We start from the raw sequence: 23,481 nt of genomic DNA, 5'->3' as shown, positions 1-23,481 counted from the left end.
GTGCACTTCTGGATACTTTCCAATCAGACGGGATTAACATCGACTTCTCCAGTTTCCATTAAACCCCTCCCCGAGTCCCTCTCTCTTTTCCTATTCCCCATCTCCTCTCTCCCAGCTCCCCTCTCCCCTTCCCAATCAGAGAGCTAACCCCATCCCATCTCAGCTTTTTTCTCTTTTTCCCCCCACCCACCTACCTATCTACCCGTACATCTCTCCTGTTCGCGTGAGCTCCTTCCTCTCCTTTTTATTCAGGTGCCTGCGTTTTGCTGAAACCTCGTTGAAAGCTGAAAGCTCAGACCTATAGCTGTTGAGTGACCTGCTGAGTTTCTCCAGTCTCAGCGTCTGCAGACTCCCCTATTTAACTTTACCCGGAGGGTGGTGGGAGTGGGGGGGGGGGGGGTACATGTGAATGAGCTGCCAGAGGAAGTAGTGGAGGTGGGTGAACTTAGATGACATATATCCAGGAACATGGTTTGGAAGGGTGTTACAGGGATGTGGGCCAAATGGGGCCAGCACGAACAAGCTGGGCTGAAACGGCCAACTCTGAATGCCCACCGGTACCCCATTATCCCTTGGTTCAGAAAACATTCATTTACCTTGATATCCCAAATGACAGTTTAAAAAACCCCATTCCCACTTGTGGCAAAGGCTTCCAGAATCTTATCCCACCCCCACCATCGCAGGTACTGCTCCGCAAATGGCCAGGGTCCCTAATCCCAACAACCCACAGCCCCTCCGTCATCAGAATAAGGAAAGGAGGGAGAAGCTATCAGTTGTCTTATGGAAATGGGATTGGGCAGAATAATAGATGGGCCAAGTGACCTGTTTCTGTGCTGTTCTGTGGTTCAACAGAAGAAAGACCATCCTAACTGAAGCTCAGGTCAAGCCCTCTCTATTCAACAGATAACACGCTGGACGTACAAGGTCCAGGTCATTTATTTGGCATGTGACAAGTACATTAGGCTACTGGACTGTTACATGGGCTGTTAAGATCAACTGGACGAGACGGGATGGTGGACGCGGTCCGACCCTGGTTAGAATGAGAGGGATGTGGGGTTAGATCAGTAAAAGAATCCAGTTCACTTGTGGACCCGCTGGTGCTTCGGCTGACTGGGTGAAGGTCTTGATGCCGCGGAAACAGGTGAAGAGCTCCTCGCCCGTGTGGACCCGCTGGTGGGTTCTCAGGTGGGAGGACTGGGTGAAGCTGCTTCCGCACTCAGGGGAGGGGAACGGCCTCTCCCCAGTGTGGTCCTGCTGGTGTTCATTTACATTTTTTTCCGACAGTCCGAACTCTGAAACGGGTTCATCGCTGTGAGGATGCGACCAGGGGATAAATCAATGCAGTCAATCAGTGCTCAGCCCGATGGAGGCTCCCCTAGAGCTGGGCCATGGGTTAAATCAATACCGAGGCTGGGACTAGGGCCGGGACCAGGGGAGAAGTGTCCTCTAGCCTGGCGTTGCAAGTCCTGGAACTACGGGAGGCCCCCCACCCCCGCCCGCCCCCCGGTGCTGCGCTCTGTTCCCGCCGCCCGACATCCGTTGCTGAATTGCCTTCGATCGCCGACAAGCACCGAAATTTGGTGCAGCTCACGGCCACGTGAGGTCACTTTTCACGTGGCTGCGCCTCCCTTCTTTCACACGTTAATGGGGCACTTTCTTCTCCGATGAGATTTCTTGGTAATGGTCATCGCCATGATTAAACCGGCTGTTCTCGGGCCGTGTCTCCCAAATCAATCTCCCAGCGACTTCTCCAATGACGGAAATTCGGCCCCCAATCCATGCACAGAAAGATCCCAGCAGAGCGGAGCGACCAGTGCAACGTTATTATTACAATGCCAGGGCCCTGGGTCCGACAGGCACTAACATTCAAAACTTATGACTTAACATTAACAACGTAACGCACTGAATTCACCAAAGTGGAAATAAGGATCGAGGTTCTGTCATCTCAAAGGCCAAGTTCTGACCCAGACATTCTAAAACCCCACCTCCATCAGATCCTCCCCTATCTACGACCCCTCTCCGTTTCTGATCTAAACCCTGCCCCTGGTTGATCACATTTGCAGACACGAGGCCTTACCACCATCTCTGGAACACTTCACTCTGTCAGGCCGCTCACACTGTTCAGCCAACACGGGAATGAGCAGAAATTTTCCATACGTGAATCTGGGGAAGACGCTGCCGTTGTGTTTGGACCTAGTACAACCTCTACTTCCATTCCCTGGGACGCAGCAGGGATTTAAAATCGACATCTCCAATGCGCTGTCAAGTTCCATCTCTGTCCCGTCCCTGGCTGAGTTCATCGGCTGATGGAAACCTCATCTCTGTCTCTCTTGGAGAACACAAAAGGAATAGGAGCAGGAATCAGCTTGTTCTGCCGTTCACTGGGACCATGGTTGATGCGGCCGGGGACTCGGCTCCATTTACTCGCCCTTAGAACACAGGATAGGATAGAGAGGCGTAGCGGGGGGAGGGGAGGTGGGTGCAGGGGGAGAGCACATTTTTCAATAGTGGCGCCTGTTCGTCTTGTCTCCGATGATCGGTCCGTGTCTGTTCTGGGCAGCGTGACCCGGGATCCGGATTCGGAAACACCGTCAACGCCGATGAAAATGAACGCTCCGAATTCTATCTCGTCATCGAAGTAACGGCGGAACAGTCGGCCACTTATTACTGGGCCTTATGGCTGGACACAGCGCGCAACAGGAACACAAGCTCAGCACAAAAACCCGAGCCGCCTGTCACGGACACAAGCACCTGGTCCAGAGACGGCACCGACCCACAGCTCAGGCTGCGATGACCCTTCCGCGGGGGCAGGTGCTTGGGTCCGGACAAGAGGCGGTCACTGAAGTTTGAACTTCTGAAGTGGCCGGACGTAGATAAAAGGAAGCGGCCTGGCGCTGTCCACGTTTCTGCAGGGTCTCTTCCTATGGGTGAGGGACCCTGTCACCTGGAACACGCCTCGGCCTGACCTGTGGGATGGTAGAGGGGCTCACAATGCGCGATTCCGGACCAGTTTTCCCCTGGTGCGGTGTCCTCTGACTTTCCAATCTCCCGACCCTTCTCCTCAAAAACCGGCGCTGCGGGTCCAAAGCGAGATCGTTGCCGGCGACAGCGAGTGAAGAGTGGGAGAATTCTGAGCTGGAGTGGTCCAGAGGGAGATGGGAAGGGATAAGGAGGAGGGAGCGGATGGAGGGAGACAGGAGGTTAAAGCAGTGGGATAAGGGGTAGGGGAGGAGGGGGCGAATGTGCAGAGGGAGGGGGGAAGGCAGAGAGGAGTGTGGGAAAGGTGAGAAGGATTGGTGAGGGGGCGGAGGGAAAGGGGTTGAAGGTGGGAGGGGAAGGGGAGGGAGACGGGTGAGTTGGGCAGCGAAGAGTGGAGGAGGATATGAAAAGAAGGTAAGAGAGAGCGAAGAGGCTGGAGGGAGAGAGGAGGGGTGGGTGGGGAGGAGAGTGGGACTTCGTGTATCTCAGGCCAATTGGCCGAGTTTACAACGATGGGAGGATTCAGCAATGCAGGGCGATGAGAAACCGCGAGGGTGGAAAATAGATGGAGGGAAGGGAGAAATCAAGTCATTAGGAAAGGTTAATGTTAATGGAGCCCGAGACACAACAAAAATAATTTGGGTGCAAATCAATATATCGAAATGGTTTCCCCGCAAGAAGTTTCCCGGCAAGACCACCTTCCGAAAGCGGTTGCCCTGCGCTCTCGCCGGCTGTGAAGAGTAAACAGTGACCACTGATGCAGACACAATTTCTCCGCTGATTGACTGAGAAATGAACCATTCGCTGTTCAGAACTGAGATGCAACAATCTTGATGCTGCCGAACCAGCACTTTTTTCTGACCACTTTTGCATGAAAATGAGAAAGTCAAATTCTGTGTCTTTAACAGGAACATTTTAGCAGCAAACCCGGGGAATTTGGACGGGGTGGGAAAAGACAACATTGTTAAAGAAACGGCGCCGGGAAATGGAGAAGCTGCGCGGAAGGTGTGGCGACAGGGAGCTCAACCTGATCAGGGAGAGGAGACGCGGGTCCGTTTGAAAGGGAGCCTCGTCCACTGAAGCCGCGGGAACATGATGGAGGGAGCGAGCGCGGAAATCGGATTCCATCAGTGATGTAGAGATCGTGGCGGCCACATGGTGGCGCCGCCGGGCTTCTGTTCGGTGGACATTGCATGTCAATCAAGGCCAGGCTCATCCCAAGCCATCAGTGTGACCCTCGTGTTTGCCCAGTTCAAATTACCAAATACTGGACAGCCTGACTGGACTAAGTCTTGACCTTTACCTAAATGGCCCAGGGGCAGGGGCTAACCCCTGCCCAGCTCCTGCACTTGGCTTCGAGCCATTGGTCACAGCAGCCAATAGGAGTGAATACTGCAGGGTTATAAGGACCATGCTTTCCTTTAGCTTTCTCTCTCGACTCCTCGTGACCGTGAATATCACCTTCTGCATTCGGTTGGGGTGAGTCCCGAGGCCAGTTAGTTAGAGCCATGGGTGGGGCATGTAGCGTTACCTTGATCTGATTGTGTGTTTGTACCATTCCTAAGTTCTGTCGGTTTCCTTCGTTACCACCAGTGCATATCCATCCCTTTGTGAACTGTGTGTTTAAGTTAATTTAGCATTTAGATTCCGTTGTTTCCTCTGCATCTTTGAGAATAAACTTGTGCTTTGCATCGCAGTCTCGGTCTGGTTCTTAACCTGTGGGAACCACACGAACCTTCACTTATTACACCATCGCAGGATGATGCTAAGTAAGCCCTGTTTCTCAATCTGCTCTCTCCTTATTGTCCAACACTGTGCACAGAGCCCGCCCGACACTCACTGAGCGAAGGCTGCCTGGTGCCCAGTACCTGGTCATTTGAGGGTCGCCTTGATGGTTTGGAGCGAGCCCAGCCTTGATTGGCATGCGATGTGTCCTCCGAATAGGAGCCTCGCACTTTTCCTCAACATGAACTCTGACCGACTATTTTCCCCATTTCGGGCGAGTTTTATCCCACACTCCCGTTTCCCTTCTTTATTTATCCCCCTCACCCTTCGCTGTTTTATTCCCCTTGTTCCCGCTTCCAATGAAAACTTCACTTCCCCGAGGGCAAATTCCACCGAGTAAGGGCTCAGGGAAGTCCATGTGCGCACGCGCAGAGATGGACCGGGTGCTGCAGCTCGTCTGATTGACAGCTTCCTCCGTCCCTTCTCCCTGGCAGCGGACGCTCCGTCACGGGCGAGTGCGCGCTGACGTCACAGGGCCTGTGTGCGTCCCTGAGCGCCGTTCACTCAGCAACAGGTCGGTCCACAGAGGAGGTCTTGGCCCGGAGGTGGAGGTGGAGGTGAGACTTGCTCCGGGCAAAGCGGGAGGAGAGCGGCCGGAGTGCTCGGTGCTCGGCCCTTGTTGAAGCCGCGCTGCCCAGAGCTGGACTCTGTGTTACCGGAGGGTGAGGCCGGCCTTGGGGAGAAGGGCGTGTGGCACCAAGGTCCGGCTGGGGCCTTGTTATCCCACAGTCGGGCCGGTGAGGGGAGGGAAGAGAAGAGAAGGGGAGGGGGGAGATTGCAGGGACCGCGCCTCCTGTCACATGGGGGGGGAGGGACAGGGGATCAGGGAGAAGGGTCCCCCCCCCCCCCCACCCTGGCCGCATGGATGGATGGGTGCAGCAGTCGGACTAACGGGGGACAGGGGGCAGACAGGGTCTCATACAGGAGGAGCAGGAACAGGGTCCCCACCACAGAACGGGCCGGCTCGCAGGAGGCCCCTTTCATCGACCCCGTCTCACACACGGACACCCGGGGCACCCTGTTGGGGGGGGTGTGGAATCCCTTCTCGGGGGAAACAGCAACATCAGCCGGGTCCGTGGCCCCACCACTGGAGCTGCTGTGAAGCTGGGTGGCGCTCAGTCCCGGTGCCCAGTGACAGGGGACTCTGGGGTCCGGGGCACAGACACGAACGTGTGAGGGGGGATCCAGGACGGGGAGTTGCCTCCTTTGTGCCAGGGTCACGGATGTTTCACAGCAGCTTCAGGGTCCAGTCTGGAAGGGGAGAAGGAGCAGCCAGAATTGGTGGTTCATCATGGTACTGATGACATTGGCAGGAAGAGAGGCAGGGAGAGTTTACAGCATCCAAAATTAGAAATGCAGTGTTGTCATCTCAGGATATCCTGAACCAGTGATATTGTGAGGGGAGAAATTGGAAAACCTTCCAGTCAAACATGTGACTAAGGAGCTGGTGCAGGTGTGATGACTTCAATTATACTCTTCTTCAGTAGGTAGGATGAGTACAATGGAGCAGTTCAGTGTGGTTCTTTGTACCAATGAAGTCTGCAACATAAACAGGATGAGATTGTTCAAAGAAAAATCTGAGACTTGGGTAGACCTTGAGTATTACGATCTGAGAGTTACTCCACGTGCCGCTGAGCGGCAAGAAATTGAAATATGGTGAAGTTGATTCTGTGGATGAGGAACTGATGCGGAAAGGTGAGCCTGAAGTGGAGGAGCACCTGTATCACGTCAGGGAGATATGCTGGGGTTGATTTGGCAGGGGGTTCAACCCAAAACAGTCATCTTGCAGATGGGAAAACTGTGGCTGAAAACAGATGAAAGGACACACATTGAATGGACAGGAGGGGAAGAGGTAAGTCAGGGGTCAGTGCTGGGCCTACAACTATTCACAGTATACATCAGTGATCTGGAAGAGTGTAGTGTATTGAAGTTTACTGATTTCATTAAATTGAGTGGAAAAACATATTGTGCAGAGGAATCGGAGAGGCTACAGAGAGATATAGATTGGTTAAGTGAGTGGACAAGAGTCTAGCAGATGGTAAATGTGAGGTTATATATAAAATAGAAGATCAGATTATTATTTAAATGGCAAGTGATTGTAGCAAGCTGCCATGCAGATGCTTGTGCATGAATTGCAAGAGGATGGTTTGCAAGTGCTATCAAGAAGATAAATGTTACCCTCTATTGATAGAGGAATTGAATTTAAGAGTAGGGAGGTTATGCTGCAACTGAACAGGTACTGGTGAAGCCGCATCTGGAGAACTGTGTGCCGTTCTGGTCTCCTGACCTGAGGAAGGATTTACTGGGTTTGGAGGTATTGCAGAGGAGGTTTACCAATTGTTTCTTGAGATGAGGGGGTTAGTCTGAGGAGAGATTGCTGTGATTTAGAAGAATGAGAGGGGATCTTTGAGAAACATATAAAATTATGAAAGGCATAAATAAGTTATTTGTGAGAGAAACTAGAACTAGGGGACATAGCCTCAATATTCAGGGTAGTAGATTTTGGATGGTGATGGGGAGGAACTGGTTTTCTCAGACATTGATTAATCTATGGAATTCTCTGCCCACTGAAGCAGTGCAGGTGACTTCAGTACTTAAGAAAAGGTTAGATCGATGTTTACATTCAGTAAAATTCTTAAAATCTGTACTGCTCAGGGATTGGATCTGTTTTCTCAGGCAGTACTTGTAAAACTCAAATTTAAGAAGAAACAAGTAAATTTTAATATTTTGTCTTGCATTTCTGCGACTTCTGCATGGTCACTTTTTCCGCTGTGCTTATGTGACACCGACATATACAAACACACAAAAGCCAAGTGTTTTTGAGGTCTGGATTCTTGAATGGTCCAGATTTCAGCCAAGAGTTTCCTCGAAGTCTGTATTTTTGGACTTTGACTGGCCTAATGGAATTAAGGGACATGGGAAAGAGGCAGGTCAGTACAGATGAGCCAATCATCAGATCACCCATGATCTCGTTGATTGGCGGAGGAGGCTTGATGGGTCGCATAGTCTACTCTTGCTCCTATTTCTTATCTTCTCCTGCTTCTCTCCTCAGACACTGCCTGAGCAACTGAATATTTCCAGCAGTTTCTGTCTTTATTTGAGATTTCCAGCATCTGCAGTGTTTTCTTTTCCATCTGAAAATTAGAGCCTGAGGTCAAAGCCTGAATTGAAGTGGGTCGGTCTGTACTTGCTGGAGATGAGAAGGATGGGAGGTGATCTGATCAGCTTCTCTTGTGGTTTGTAGATTGATTGTGGAAATGGAGAAGGCAATGATTGCATCAAACGACCTAGTCCTTGCTCTCTGCCATTTCCATGTGGGTCTGTGACCTTACGTGGGCCTGGCTGTTCATCCATTGTGGTCCATTGTGGACCTCGGTGTCTTCTCCTCCTGCCTGGTGGTGAGTGTCTGTCAGAATAAGGTTTATTATCATGAGCACGTCACAAAATTTGTTGTTATATGGAGCATTACAGGTGTAAAATTCCTATAAATTAGGGTTCTGTAAAATATAATATTAGAACCATAGAACATGCAGCACAGAAAATGGGGTGTTAGGTCCATCTAGTCAGTACTGAACTATAATCAGCCCAATTTCACTGACCTGTACTCAATCCATATCCCTCCATTCCACTCCCATCCACGCATATGTCCAAATTTTTCTGAAATATTAAAATAAGCCCACATTCATCACTTCAGCTGGCAGCTTATTCCCAACTCCCATGACTCTCTGATTAACAAGTTTTCTCTAATGTTCCCCCTCAATTTTTTCCCTTTTTGACCCTCCTCTTGGTTTTATTTCACCCCACCTCAGTGGAAAAAGCATACTTGCATTTACTCTGTCTGTACCTTTCATAATTTGGTATACCTCGATCAAATCTCCCCTCATTCTTCTATGCTCCTAACCTGTTTACCTGTAACTCAGTTCCTAGGTCCCAATAACAATAATCTTCTGTGTTCTGCCACATTCCTCAATTTCCTACCATTTACCATGTATATCCTAACTTGGTTTGTCATTTGAAAATGGAACACCCCACACTTGTCTGCATTAAATCCATGTGCCATTTTTCAGCCCATTTTTCCAGCTGGTTCAGTTTCCCCGCAAGCTTTGAAAACCTTAGTCACTCTCCGCAACACCTCCAGTCTTTGTGTAATCTGCAAACTTGTTGATGCAATTTACACATTACCATCCAGATCACTGATAAAGATGACAAACAACAATGGTTCCAATACTGATGCCTGATACACCACAGGACTCCATCTGAGAAGCAATCCTCCACTGCTACTTTCTGGCTTCTCCCTTATTGTCCTTAATACACCTATAGAAACCCTGAGGATATCCCTCTTACTTTTTGTCTGCATTTTTATACTCTACAAGTACCTCATTTGCTCCCTGTTTCCTATTCCTGCAATATGCTCTTCGTCTTCTTATCCAGATCCCCAATAACCCTCCAAAACCAATATTCCTTATGTCTTTTAATTTTGCCTTTAATTCTGACAAGAACATACAGACTCTGTACTCTCAAAATGTCGCCTTTGAAGGCCTTCCACTTACCGACCACATCTTTGCCAGAAAGCAACAACCCAATTTCTAGATCCTTTCTCATTTCCTCAAAATTATCTTTTCTCCAATTCATAATCTCAATCCTTGGACTCATTAAAAATAAATAATCAGTGCAAAAGAGAGAAAAAAGTGAGGAACTGTAGTGATAAAACCACCAGCCGACTGCATTGTACCTGCAGGAAGACAACCTAATGGGCTGACTCCACCTGGCCGGCTATCAAGCCAGTCACACAGAAACCACCAAAGCATGAACTGGTGTTCAGACTTTTACAGGAATAAAGCCTGTTGTACAGTCTTTTTTTTGAGTTTGTCCTTGCTTGCTGCTACTTTAGCGCACCACAATATAAAGAGAGACCATGAAGAGGTTTCTGACAATTGGGACCCTGGAAATTGACCCCCCAACACCCAGATGCCCAGGCACACTTCGAGATCTGGAAGCACTCTACTGAGGTGATCAACACCAACCAGAAACAGCTCATGGTGCTCCGCACTAAGTTGGGCCCATGAGCTTTCCAGGATATCAAGAACTGTGCTGACTACGAACCTGCGATGGCCGTCCTGGAGAGCATGTACAAGCCCCCAACAATCGTGGTCTACGCCCAGTACCTGCATAGCATCAGGGACAAGCAGCCAGGTGAGATGGCAGATTCCTATCTGGGGGTCCCGTGTGAGCTAGCCCACCCGTGCCGGACCGAGACCAGGGTTACCAAAGGGGAAATGGAGCGACTGCTCTGGGATGCCTGTGTGCGAGGACTGCGCTTGAGGAGGGCCCGACAGAAGCTGCTGGAGGAAAACATTGGGTCACTCACCAGGACAGTGGAGGTTGTCCACTCCCTGGAGGCTGCTGCTCATCATGCAGAGGTCTTTGATGCCCGACTCCCCCAACCCATGGCCTGGCAGATGCAAACGTCTGCCATCGTGGACAAGCCCTATGTGGAGGAGATGATCACAGGCGCCAGCTCAGCTCGCCCCTGTAATTACTGCGGGTCCCAGAGTGGGTTAGACAGGTGATCCCACAAAGGGTGCCCAGTGAGGAACTCCCGTTGCTCCTGATGCGGGAAGAAAGGCCACTTCACTAAGGTGTGCCTTTCCAGGCCCGGAGGGAGCGCTGCGTCCCTTCGCGACCAGCTGGGAGCCCTCCCAAACGCAGCCATGTGCTCACCCCGGGCACCACCATTTTCCTCCGGTTGACTTCTGCCCGCACTGAAGGTGTCACTTCTGCCCACATGAATGATGTCATCTCCAGCTTCACTGCTGGTCGGGTTGCCCGACCGCACTGATGCCATGTGCATCCACCAGGCACCGCCATCTTGGGCCAGCTGGCCCCCGACTGCCACATTGTGCACACCACTTTGATGGGATGATGTGTCAACATGGGTGCATACTTAATTGACCACCCGATGCACACCACTCCCCGGAAGGAAGTCGCTGGCCATTACTCGCCACATTCATTGGAGAGTAGCCACTCGGACCACGAAATGGTCCTAGTGTCCACCACCTTAAAAACGAACATTTCCCATGGACTCAGGCGCTCACTGATGGACATCGTTGTCAATGGGAAGGTAACAAAATGCCTATTCGATAGCGGTAGCCAGTTTCGTGCACCCAAATATGGCCCAGACACTAAAACTCAAAATCTATCCCACAAACTTTTCCATCGCATTCACTGACAGGACCACTCCATCACGGGCCTCAGGCGCTGCTCAGTGGAATTGACAGTGGAGGGGGAAAACGTACCAAGGGTTCAAGCTCCTGCTCATGCCCCAGCTCAGAGTCCCAGTCATCTTAGGGGTGGACTAATAGTGTCACCTCCAAATCCTCATCCTCGCCTTCAGCGGGCCCCTCCCCCCGCTTACACTCCATAGCACGCAGCCCAGCGACTGCCCCTAGTCCACCTGCTGTCAAGACAAGGTGCTATTTCGCGGCCGACAGGGCCTTCATTAAGGCAGAAGTGAGGCAGCTCTGGTGGAAGGTAGCCCAGCACCAGTCCCTGGAGAGCCTAAATCCTAGTGATAAAAGGGGGTAGCAAATCAAGGATGATCATTGATTATAGGCAGAATATAAACTGGTACACGCAACTGGGCACCTACCCCGAATAGCCGACGAATAGCCCACCATAAGGTCTTCTTGACAATTGACCTAGATTCAGCCTACCACCAGCTCCCTATCCACACCCGGAATAAACCATATACTGCCTTCGAGGCAGATGGGTGCCTCTACCAGTTCCATTGGGTCCCGTTTAAGGTCTTTCAGAGGGAGATGGACTGCATGATAGACCGGCACAACCTTTCCATTCTTGGACAATGTCATCAGCTGCGGCCATGACCAGCAGGACCATAATGTCAACCTGGAGAGATTTCTCTGGACAGCCGAGGACATGAACCTCATTTACAATAAAGAGAAGTGCATATTCAGCACCACCTACCTGCCTTGCCATCCTAAGGTACATCCTGACCCAGAACACACGTGCCCACTAATGGAACTGCCCCTCCCCCCACACACTCAAGGTCCTCCCCAGGTACCTTGGGATTTTGTCCTATTACTCCCAATGGGTCCCCCATTTTCTGAAGGTCCGCCCACTGAAATAAGCTACCAACTTTCCCCTCCACACCCCCCCCCCCCCCACCCCGTGAGGCACAAGCAGCTTTCGCTCACATCAGGCAGGACATCGCCGATGCCACGATGCATGCCATGAATGAGGACACCCCATTTTAGGTGGAGTGCGATGCCTCTGATGTTGCCCTCGCGGCTACCCTCAACCAAGGGGGCCTTCTCCAGGGCCCTCCACGGTTCCAAGTTTGGGCACTCTGACATTGAAAAGGAGGCCCAGGTGATTGTGTAAACGATCTGCCACTGGCACCACTACCTGACAGGCAGGAGGTTCACCCTCCTCACCGACCAGTGAGCAGTGGCTTTCATGTTCAGCACCACCTATAAAGACAAAATCAAGAACGATAAAATCTTGCACTGGAGGGTTGAGCTGGCCAAGTTCAGCTACGATATCCAGTACAGACCAGGGAAGTTCAGCGACTCCCCTGATGCCCTGTCCCGGACCTGCACCACTGCAGTTTGACCAGCTGCAGGCACTGCACAACACCCTTTGTACCATTTGATCAAGTCCCGGAACCTCCCCTTCACTGTCCAAATCAGGACCATGACCAAGTCATGCAGGTTATGTGCGGAGTGTAAACCACGCTTCTTCCGCCCGCTGCAGGCCCACGTCATCAAGCCACTCGGCCCTTCAAACGACTTAGTATCGATTTCAAGGGCCCCCTGCCTCCCATGAACAAGAATATCTACTTTCTCGCAGTCATAGACGTATATTCCCATTTTCCCTTCGCCATCCCTTGCCTTGACACCTCCATAGCCACTGTTATCAGAAGCAAATTTTCACCGCATTCGGATACCCGGTATTCATCCACAGTGATCGGGGGTCCAGTTTCATGAGTGAGGAGCTCCACCAGTACCTGGTAGCATAAGGCATTGTGGCTAGTCATGCGACTAGCTACAACCTGAGGGGCAACAGGCAGGTGGAGCACGAAAATGGGGTGATCTAGAAGCCATTCCTCCTGGCCCTAAGATCCAAATGCTGGTCCATTGACTACTGGCAAGAGACCCTCCCCAAGGGACTCCATGCTGTTAGGTCGCTCTTGTGCATGGCTACTAATCAGATCCCTCACGAGCACCTTTTCTCGTTCCCTAGGAAATCGGCGACTGGAATCTCCGTCCCAACTTGGCTCACATCTCCGGAACCAGTGCTCCTCCACAAACATGTGCGGGCCCACAAGTCTGAGCTGCTGGTCGAGCAGGTGCTCCTCCTCCACGCCAACCAGAACTACACTACATCAGGTACACCAGTGGCTGTGAGGACATTGTCTCGACCAGCGATCTGGCACCAGCAGGGCCCCACACCCCCAGCATCACGATGACCAGCCCAACCTCCCCACCGTGGTACCCTTGGCCACCCACGATTCAGGGGTCCAACAGAGGGACCCATTCGTAATGGACCAGACCCACCTAGGGTCAGACGTACAGATAGATACCACTGCCCACACCGATGCCCACCATGGCTACACCAGACCCAGCCAACCCTCAGGCAACCATGCCTTCACCAACCTTTGACCAGGAGCCAACTCTGCGATGGTCCCAGAGACTCTGACAGCTGCCGGACCACCTGAATCTGTAAATACCACCCGGCACAGTTTTTACACACCGCCCTCAGGACAACTTTAAGGAGTGGGTGAATGTGTGATGCAACCACCAGCCGACTCCAGGGGGCGATCTCTGTACCTGCAGGAAGATCACTTAAGGGGTTGACTCCATCTGCCTGGCTGTCAATCAGCCAACCTGAATAGAAACCTGAGCCGGCCTCCTGAACCAGTCACATGGGAGCCACCAAGGCATGAACTGGTGTTCAGACTTTTACTGGAATAAAGCTTTTTCGAGTTTTATGCTTGCTTGCTGCTACCTCAGCGCACCACAGGTACTGTCTTCATGTTCATTGTCCGTTTAGAAATCTGATAGCGGAGGGGAAGAAGCTGTTTTTGTACTGATGGGTGTGTCTCTTCAGGTTCCTGTACGTCATTACTGATCGTAGCAGTGAGAAAAGGACATGGCCTGGGTAGTGAGGGTCCATGATGATCAAGACGACTCTACTGAGATACCAGCTCTTTAAGATGCCCTTAATGGAGTGAAGACTAATGCCCGTAATGGCGTTAGTCGAGTTCACAACCCTTTGCAGCCTTTTTCTGTCCTGAGCCTTGTCAGACAGAGATGCAACCTGTCAGAATGCTCTCCACAGTACTCCTGTAGAAATTGTCAGGAGTCTTTGGTGACAGACCAAACCTTCTTAAGCTCACAATGTAGACACCGGCGAGCCATCTACATGGCCCCACGATAAATCTTCAGAGATGCTAACAATGAGGAATTTGAAGTTCCTTTATGCTCTCCACTGCTGACCCCTCAATGGTTTGTGTTCTCCTGCCTTCCCCTTCCTGAATCAATTTCTTAATTTTGCGAACATTGAGTGCAAGGGTGTTGATGTGGCTCCACTCCACCAGCTGATCAATCTCATTCCTGTCAGTGCTTCACTCCCCCTGCCTCAGATTTAGCATTCCCATGTTCAGACCCCTCCTTGGCCCTCGTCTCCTCATTCTCTCTGTAACCTCCCTCAGTCATCCTCTAAAATTTCTCCTCCCCCATCTGTGACCCTGTTTTGCATACCTGCATCTTTTCAGAATGAAGCCTGTGACCAGTGGGGTGCTGCAGGGATAAGTGCTGGGTCCTGTTACTTGTCCGATATATTAATGATTTCTATGAGAATGTAGGTGGCAGGATCAGCAAGTTTGCGGAGGATGTCACAACATGTGGATGGTGAAGAAGTTTGTGTCAGGTTACAAAAGGAGAGAGATCAACTGGGAAAGTGGACAAAGGAACGGCAGATGCAGTTTAACTCAGACAAATGCGATGTGATGCATTTTGGGAAGTGAAACCAGGACAGGAGTGTTTTGGAGCAGAGAGACCTTGGGGTACAAGTACACAGTTCTCTGACAGTGGTGATGCGGGTAGACAGGGTGGGGAAGAAGGTGGATACATGCTTGCCTTCATCAGATGAGGCATTGAGGGCAGAAATGGGAAAGTGATGTTCCACTTGGACAAAGTGCTGGTTGGTCCAAACCTGGAATGTGATGTTCAGTTCTGGTTTTCGCACTGCAGGAAGGATGTGATTAAACTGGGCCATGTGCAGGAAAGATTCACAAGATGGTGCCAGGATTGAAGGGTCTGGTTACAAGGAGAGATTGGCTGTTTACTGCAGGCACTGCACAACACCCTTTGTACCATTTGATCAAGTCCCAGAACCTCCCCTTCACTGTCCAAATCAGGACCATGACCAAGTCATGCAGGGTATGTGCGGAGTGCAAACCACGCTTCTTCCGCCCGCTGCAGGCCCACGTCATCAAGGAGGCTGAGGGGTGACATGAGAGGGGGCAGAACATTAGATCAGATAGGGTCTGTGTCCCACGGTAGGAGTGTGTAAAACTGGAGGGAATGGGTTGAAGGTGAGAGGGAGGAGGTTTAAAGGGGATCTGAGGTGTAAATGTTTCACACACAGGAACAGTCACAGAATTTCAGAGGCATCTGTACTAGTGGAGCCACAGAACCATAGAACATTACAGCACAGAAACAGGCCCCTTTGGCCCTTCTAGTCTGTGCCAAATCATTTTTTTTTGTCCACTCCCACTGACCTGCATCTAGTCCATAGCCCCCCAGACCTCTTCCATCTATGTACCTGTCCAAATTCTTCTTAAATGTTAAAATTGAAACGACATTCACCACTTCAGCTGCCACATCCCTCCACTCTCTGTGTGAAGAAGTTTCCCCCTCGTGTTCCCCAAATCTTTTCCCCTTTCACTCTTCACCCATGCCCTCTGGTTTGCATCTCCCCTACCCTCAGTGGAAAAGGCCTATCTACATCCCCCTCTTAATTTTAAATATCAAATCTCCCCTCATTCTCTTATGCTTCAAGGAATAAAGTCCTAACCTGTTTAAACTTTCCCTGTGTGAGGATGTAATGGGGGGGGGGGGGGGGATATTATACTGACCGGTTGCTATTTGCTATGGCTGTAGATATACTCCACCCTACTGGTATAACAGATGGAATTGCTTTCCCACTGGCCAGTGTAGAGGTGGGTCTTCTTTTCTTTGGCTTGGCTTCGCGGACGAAGATTTATGGAGGGGGGTAAATGTCCACGTCAACTGCAGGCTATTGGTATAATACTTTATTGGTCCATGACTATGGCATATCACCCTGTAACTCAGTTCCTGAAGTCCAGGTAACATCCTAGTAAATCTTCTCTGCACTCTTTCCACTTTATTGATATCTTTCCTGTAGTTAGGTGACCTAAACTGTACACAATACTCCAAATTTGGCCTCACCAGAGTCTTGTACAACTCTACCATAACATCCCAGCTCCTATTACTATTATAAAGGCCTATATGCCAAAAGCTCTCTTTACAACCCTATACACTGAGATACCACTTTGAGGGAATTGTGTATCTGAATTCCCAAAACCCTCTGTGTTCCCACATTCCTCAGTGCCCTACCATTTACCATGAATGTCCTTTCATGGTTTGTCCTTCCAAAATCCAACACCTCATTAAATTCCATCTGCCATTTTTCTGCCCATTTTTCTTTGTTGTCCACAAGGCGTCCAGTCTTAGTGTTATCTGCAAACTTGCTGATCCAATTTACCACATTATTATACAGACCATTGAGAAACAACAATGGTCCCTAAGACACACCACTAGTGTTACGAGTCCAGAGGACCCCAAAACCCAGCAGCAATAGATATTCACCAAGACAAATAGTTACTTAAACAAAAGTTGCTTTTAATTATCTTTCAACATGAAAACAGAATCACACTTTAACTTATCTGTATTGACTTAACTAACCTAACTTAACCCCCCCCTTCTAATTCTAAGTGTATGTAATGTGTGTGTAAGTTCAGAAAAGGTCTTTGATTCACAGTCAAATCTCATTTTTCATTTCTCCAAGTTCACTGGTTGCAGGCAATTCTTATACTGTGCACAGAATTTAACATTTATAAAGTTCACCAGGCTTTGGTGCTTGAAAGGTAAATGCTTACTGCTCAGAAAGTTTCTTGTGGGTTTTTCAGAGAGAGATTTGTTGTCTATTTACTTTGATCAATTTATTGTAATTTACTTTAATGTCTTGCTGAAACTTGCCCCCTCAGGGTTCTCCAAATGATCACCTTTTTCTTTCAGGTCACCACAGAGTTCCTTTTTGTTTCCCTATTCCAAGTGAAACATTAGACAGCCAGTCCTCTCATGAACCATGAGGGCTTTGAGCAGGCCCTCTTCTAAAATGGGGCTCTCCACAAGCTTGCCAACTTGTCCTGTTCCAGTCCCAGCTACTGTTACTGGCTTTAACACTGCAGACATGATCTCTATGTGTGTGTCTTTCTCTCTCTCTCGCTCTGAGAAAAAGCCTGTTTTACCCTCTCTGCTTACAAAACCACTTGACCCTCTTACAATAGCAAGCCCTCCTCCAGACAATATGTGGCTCTATCAAGCTCTTTCATATGTTGCCTTTTGTAAACAACAATCCATTATTGAAGTCTGTTGGGCACTCTTCAAAGCTCTTACAAAAGCTCTGAGGCCCCGATATATCTAGCATTAGCAGAGCTCCAGTATTTCAAATAAGATCTGTTTGTATGTAACCTTCCTGCCAAAAACATATCTGTATACTCTGTCACATTAGTCACAGGCCTTCAGTTTAAGAAGCATCATCCACCTCTACTCTCTGGCTTTTCCCATCCAGCCATTGTCAAATTCAGTTCACTACTTCACCATGAAGTGACAAACTTCCAATGTGGGACCTTGACCATGTGGACAATATTCACAGCCTTAATCAATTTTCCTGGTAACCTCCTCGAAAAACTTGAAAAGTTGAGTTAAACACGACCTACCATGCACTAAGGCATGTTGACTCTACCTAATCAGTTTCTGACAATACAAATAATTGTATATCTGATCACTTAATAATTTACTGACGTCAGGCTCACTGACCTATAATTTACAGGGTTACTTTTGGAGCTGTTTTTTAAACAATGGAAAAATATGAGCTCCCCTCCAATCCTCCAGTACCACATCCGTGGCTGAGGACATTTTATATATAACTCGATCCCGACTTACGATGTTGTGACTTACGATATGTCAAAGTTACGATGATCAGAATCTGTTTTGAATAAAGGTAAGTAGGGGTCGATCTGTATGAACGTGGTTGCTTTTCCTTCTCTGAAGGAAATGTTTCTGTCCAATCAGCACACACTGATCGTTTCCCACCTTCCTCCATTCCTTCCTCCCCTAACCCCAAACGTCATCATCTCGGTGCTCCTCTTAATAATGTTAAGGAAACTGTTTTATCGGACCCAACACCATTTTAATAAAAAGATAATTTGGAACATGCACAGATTATCGTCGTTGGGGAGGGAGAGAGAGATTGAAGAGGTTGTGAAGTGACGTCACCAGATGCCATCTCGGGGTCCCAGCAGGAGTGGGGACATCGGCCTCCCGGCAAGTATACCCCAGCTTATGATAATTTCACCTTACAAAACAAGTGGTGGAACCAAAGCCCATGTAAATTGCCCCAGCAAGGTCCAAAGGAATATGTTGTCAGACCCTGGGGATTTATCCACCCTGATTTACTTTAAGGCAGGAAGCACTTCCTCCTCTAATCTGTATAGGTTCCATGACCACACTGCTTATTTTCATAACTTCCCACAACTTTGAGCCCATTTCCTGAGTGAATTCATTAAAAAGAATATTGTAATCCCCCTTCTCTTTTGTCTCCATACAAAGCCGATCACTCTGATCTCCAAGGGGACCAATTTTGTCCTGTACTATCCTTTTGCTCTTAATATAACTGCTGAAACCCTTAGGATTTTCCTTCACATTGTCTGCAAAGCAACCTCATGTCTTCTTTCAACCTTCTTGATTGTTTTCTTGAAGTTTTTCTTGCATATTTTATACACCTCATTTGCTCCATGTTGTCTACACCTGCTATACTCCGCTCTCTACTTCCGAACCAGACCCACAATATCCCTCGAAAACCAAGGTTCCCTCTGCCTGTTAACCTTGCCTTCAATCCTGACAGGAACATAAAATTCTGCTCTGAAGATGTCACCTTTAAAGCACTTCCACTTCCCTCACACATCCTTGCCTGAAAACAACTTATCCCAATCCACGCATTCTAGATCCTTTCTCATTTCTTCAAAATTGGCCTTTCCCCAATTTGGAATCTTAACCCGAGGCCCAGAACTATTCTTCTCCATAATTAACCTGTAACTAATGGCATTATGTTCACTGGATCCAAAATTTTCCATTACACATACTTCTGTCACCTGTCCTTTCTCGTTCCCTAATAGGAGATCCAGTATTGATCTCTCTCAAGCAGGTACCTCTAAATATTGATTTAGAAAACTTTCCTAAACAAATTTGACAAACTGCAAGCCATCCAGCCCTTTTACAGTATGGGAATCCCAGTCAGTATTGGAAAATTTAAATCTCCTACTATCAAAATCTTATGTTTCCTGCAGCTGTCTGCTATGTCCGTACAGATTAACCCCTCCAATTCTCGCTGACTATGGGGCAGACTATAATACAACCCTATGAGTATGGTCATACCTTTCCTGTTCTTGCACTCCACCCATCTAACCTCAGTAGACGGAGCCCTCTGGTCTGTTCTGCCCGAGAACAGTTGTGATATTTTCCCTGACGAGCAATGCCACTCCTCCCTCTTTCACCCACCCCCCCAGAGCACCCACATCCCCCTCCCCCGCACCGAGCACCCCCAACCCCACAGACAGAGTCCCCACCATCCACAGAGCCCCTCACACCCCATGGGCAGAGTCCCAAACCCCCGAGCCCCAACACACCCCCTTCGTCAGAGCCCCCAGCCCCCTTGTCAGAACCCCCAGCTGCCAGACAGAGCCACCATCCCTCCCGGACAAATCCCTTTTTTATGTGCTCTCCGGGAACCCCGGGAACATGCACTGTGCACCCCTTGGCAGGACTGCATTGATTTATCCCCAGTCACACCCTCTCATTCCCACAGCGATGAACCCATTTCTCTGTTCCATCTGCGGGAAGAACTTTAAAAGGTCGAGTGAGTTAATGAAACACCAGCGGATCCACACCAGGAAGAGGCCCTTCTCCTGCCCCGAGTGTGGCAAGGACTTCACCCAGACATCCAGCCTGGTGAGACACCAGCGGATCCACACCGGGGAGAGGCCTTTCGTCTGCTCTGAGTGCGGCAAGGGCTTCACCCAGACCTCCAGCCTGCTGAGACACCAGCAGGTCCACTCAGGGGAGAGGCCTTTTGTCTGCTCAGAGTGCGGCAAGGGCTTCACCCAGACCTCTGACCTGCTGAACCACCAGCGCGTCCACACTGGAGAAAGGCCGTTCATCTGCTCAGAATGTGGCAAGAGCTTCACCCATACCTCCAGCCTGCTGATGCACCAGCGAGTCCACTCTGGGGAGAAGCCGTTTGTCTGCTCTGAGTGTGGCAAGGGCTTCACCCAGACCTCCAGCCTGCTGATACACCAGCGGGTTCATACTGGGGAGAGGCCGTTCATCTGCTCTGAGTGCGGTAAAGGCTTCACCCACGCCAACAGCCTGAGGATACATCAGCGGGTCCACACCGGGGAAAGGCCATTCATCTGCTCCAAGTGCAGTAAGGACTTCGCCCATGCCAACACCCTAAGGATACACCAGCGGGTCCACACCGGAGAGAGGCCATTCATCTGCTCTGAGTGTGGCAAGGGCTTTACCCAGACCTCCAGCCTGCTGAGACACCAGCAGGTCCACTCCGGGGAGAGGCCTTTCGTCTGCTCAGAATGCGGTAAGGGCTTCAGCCAGACCTCCGACCTGCTGAACCACCAGCGGGTCCACACTGGGGAGAGGCCGTTCATCTGCTCAGAATGTGGCAAGGGCTTCACACATATCTCCAGCCTGCTGATGCACCAACGAGTCCACTCTGGGGAGAGGCCATTCGTGTGTTCTGAATGTGGCAAGGGTTTCACCCAGACCTCCAACCTGTTGACCCACCAGCGGGTCCACACCGGGAAGAGGCCCTTCACCCGCCCTGAGTGTGGTAAGGGCTTCATTCAGTCCTCCCAGCTGCAGAAGCACCAGCAGGACCTCAAGAGAACCGAATTCTGTTGCTGATTTGACCCCACACCTCTGTCATTCTACCCAGGGTCGGACCGTGTCCACTCTCCCATTCAGCTGATCGTAACAGCCCCGTAACTGTCCTGCAGCTGAACGTACTTGGCACATGTCAAATAAATGACCTGGACCCTGAACATTCGACGTGTTGTCTTTTGAACAGCGAGGGATGTACTTGGGCTTTAGTTACAATTGTTTGAATGGTTTTTCTGCTGTTGAAGCACAGAACAGAAACAGGTTATTTAGCCATCGAGTTGAAATATTAATGTATAAAAAGAAATATTAAAGCCTTTAGGAGCTTAAACCTTTGGAAGTTTGTTGGATTTCAGTGTTTTGGGAAGAGGTGAAAGGTTAAAAGCAGGACTGTGTGTTAGTGCCTCTCACAGACGGGTGCTGACTGGAACAATCTTGGGGTACCTGGGGATGGAGCCAAAGCAGATGGTGCAGGAATGCAGAGATGAGAAAGATGTATTTTCATTGAGCTTAAAGAATTATAAACTGTCTTGTTCTGTAAACATGTTTGAACCTTGTGTTATCATCTATGATATCGCAGGCTTTGGTGGGGGGTGGGATAGAGGGTAGTGCCTACATGCTTTAGTGCCTTCGTGTAATGCTTTACTTTGAGATCATGTGAGTGGTGACTGATGTTATCTTTTTCTAACTTGCTTGAATGTATAAATACCTGATACATCCCTTTGTTGGACGGAGACCTGACGAGACTGCTTCAAGTGTGACAGCAGGAGAGGGCTCTCCCAGGTCACTGCTACTTAATAAAGAGTTAACAAAAAGATTTCTGTGGACTTGATTGCATCAGGAGTGACGGAAACCAGAACCACATTTGGCGATCAAGCCAGGAGCCCAAATGAGAAGTGCTCACCGGATGGTGTAAGTGACCGACTGAGCTGGCACCAAAGACTAGAGAACAGGCCCATGGGACGCTTTCCCAGTACTCCTCAAGGGGTCAGTCCAGCTGAATCCCCTCCTCCAATGGTACAACTCTGACAAGTACCAGACAGACTGAAAGTGTCACATCCCTGTCACGTAGAAGGAAGGGCTTGAGGATTTGCCCAGGGAAAGGATAAAAGTGTTGTCCTAGTTCTGATGCCCTACCTTAGACTGGTAGATAAGAAGGGAAATACCCCACACGAAGGTCAGGACCCTGAAGTGAGTGCAGAGCAACAAAAGGGCAACATGGAATAAGTGTGTGATCAATCAGGAGTAACACTCCTTTGGGTAAAATGTCAGAAATGAGTGACGTGGGGACCCCGGGACAGCAAATGTGTTATTTGTGCCTGAAATGTGGTAAAGATGAAAAGTAAGAACTAAATTGGACAGTGAGTTGTGCAACTCAGTAAAAGAAGTTAGGAATTGAGCAGGAGGCCAGAAAAGGGCTGGCGGAGAAATTTATGGAGAGCGTGGGACAGAGTTGAAAAGGTTCTCTGGGGAAGGGAATGTGTGATTTATACTCTGGAGATGAAAAGAATTGAAAAATGTTTAAGTGTGACCCAAACAAATGAAGCGGGGCCAGCAGGAGGAAGAACTTAGAAAACTAGTAACAGAGCCGAGGCAGAACAACTAATGTGGGGGAAAAGGTGCATCAAATAAATGGAAAAACAGAATTCGAGAGTGAAAAGAGGAGGCCCACAAGAAGTGGGAGTAAAATCGAGTAAGAGCTGAAGAGATAATGGGAGTCTCAGGGGAGGAGACTTTGGGGATCCCAATCACGTCTGACATATCGACCCTGACCTTGCTTAGTCATCAAAGCAAAGTTAATAATGATCGGCAGCTCTTGTCGTGTCTGTGCAGGATATTTTTTGAAGACTGAAATGAAACTTTTCTCCAGAAGTTACAGAAACGAACCCAGCGAGTTATTTGGATGAGCAGCATATTAAACTAGAAGGTGCTCGTCAATTGTGATCAGTACTGAAATAACAATTAAATGCGATATTTAAATAAATTATATTTATTATTAAAATGGTAGTGCACAATTTATAGCATGGGGAAAAACTGGTGGGAACAGTTTATAATCTCTCGCCCACACCCCCACCTTAGAGAGAAGAGCCCAATGGAGAAGTTCTGCAGGATGAATGTGGGAGGAAAGAAATCAGGTGCCAAATGGTGAACAGACAGATGGTGAGAGAAGGAAACCCCAAGGACCTGATGTCAGGCACGGCCACCCTATTCTTGCAGAACGATGAGGAATCAAAACATTCCTTGTGGGCAAGACCACCCCCATATGTACCCCAGCAGCCACCGTCACCAGTCCTATGTCTCACTAGTTACGATGAAGAAGGTTTCAGACTTTGAGGGAGAATTGTTGATCATTTTGGAAAAAAGAAACTTGGAAAAGTTTTCTCCCACCTTTTGTTTGTGTAATGAGACTGTGTTTGAGTGAGGAAGAAATGGTTTA

At 49.3% G+C, this 23,481-nt stretch overlaps 1 protein-coding gene across 2 annotated transcripts; it reads left to right on the top strand.

Moving 5' to 3' along the window:
* The first annotated feature begins 5,351 nt into the window (after positions 1–5,351).
* Positions 5,352–21,859, top strand: LOC138764556 (zinc finger protein 432-like). 2 transcript variants are annotated; one of them, XM_069940644.1, is made up of 3 exons: positions 5,352–5,426; positions 18,317–18,423; positions 19,960–21,859. In XM_069940644.1, exons 2-3 carry the CDS (start codon positions 18,375–18,377, stop codon positions 21,069–21,071), a joined length of 1,161 nt encoding a protein of 386 aa, XP_069796745.1. In that variant the 5' UTR covers positions 5,352–5,426; positions 18,317–18,374; the 3' UTR covers positions 21,072–21,859. The 2 variants fall into 2 exon arrangements, with proteins under 2 accessions (XP_069796745.1, XP_069796746.1); XM_069940645.1 differs by lacking the exon at positions 5,352–5,426 and having other exon boundaries at positions 18,329–18,419.
* Positions 21,860–23,481: the final 1,622 nt, after the last annotated feature.

This window comes from Narcine bancroftii, chromosome 5, assembly GCF_036971445.1.
Source record: "Narcine bancroftii isolate sNarBan1 chromosome 5, sNarBan1.hap1, whole genome shotgun sequence".
In the NCBI taxonomy this organism is placed as follows: domain Eukaryota; kingdom Metazoa; phylum Chordata; class Chondrichthyes; order Torpediniformes; family Narcinidae; genus Narcine; species Narcine bancroftii.
The sequence above is the reverse complement of the archived record's forward strand: the minus strand, read 5'-3'. Positions and strand labels throughout refer to the sequence as shown.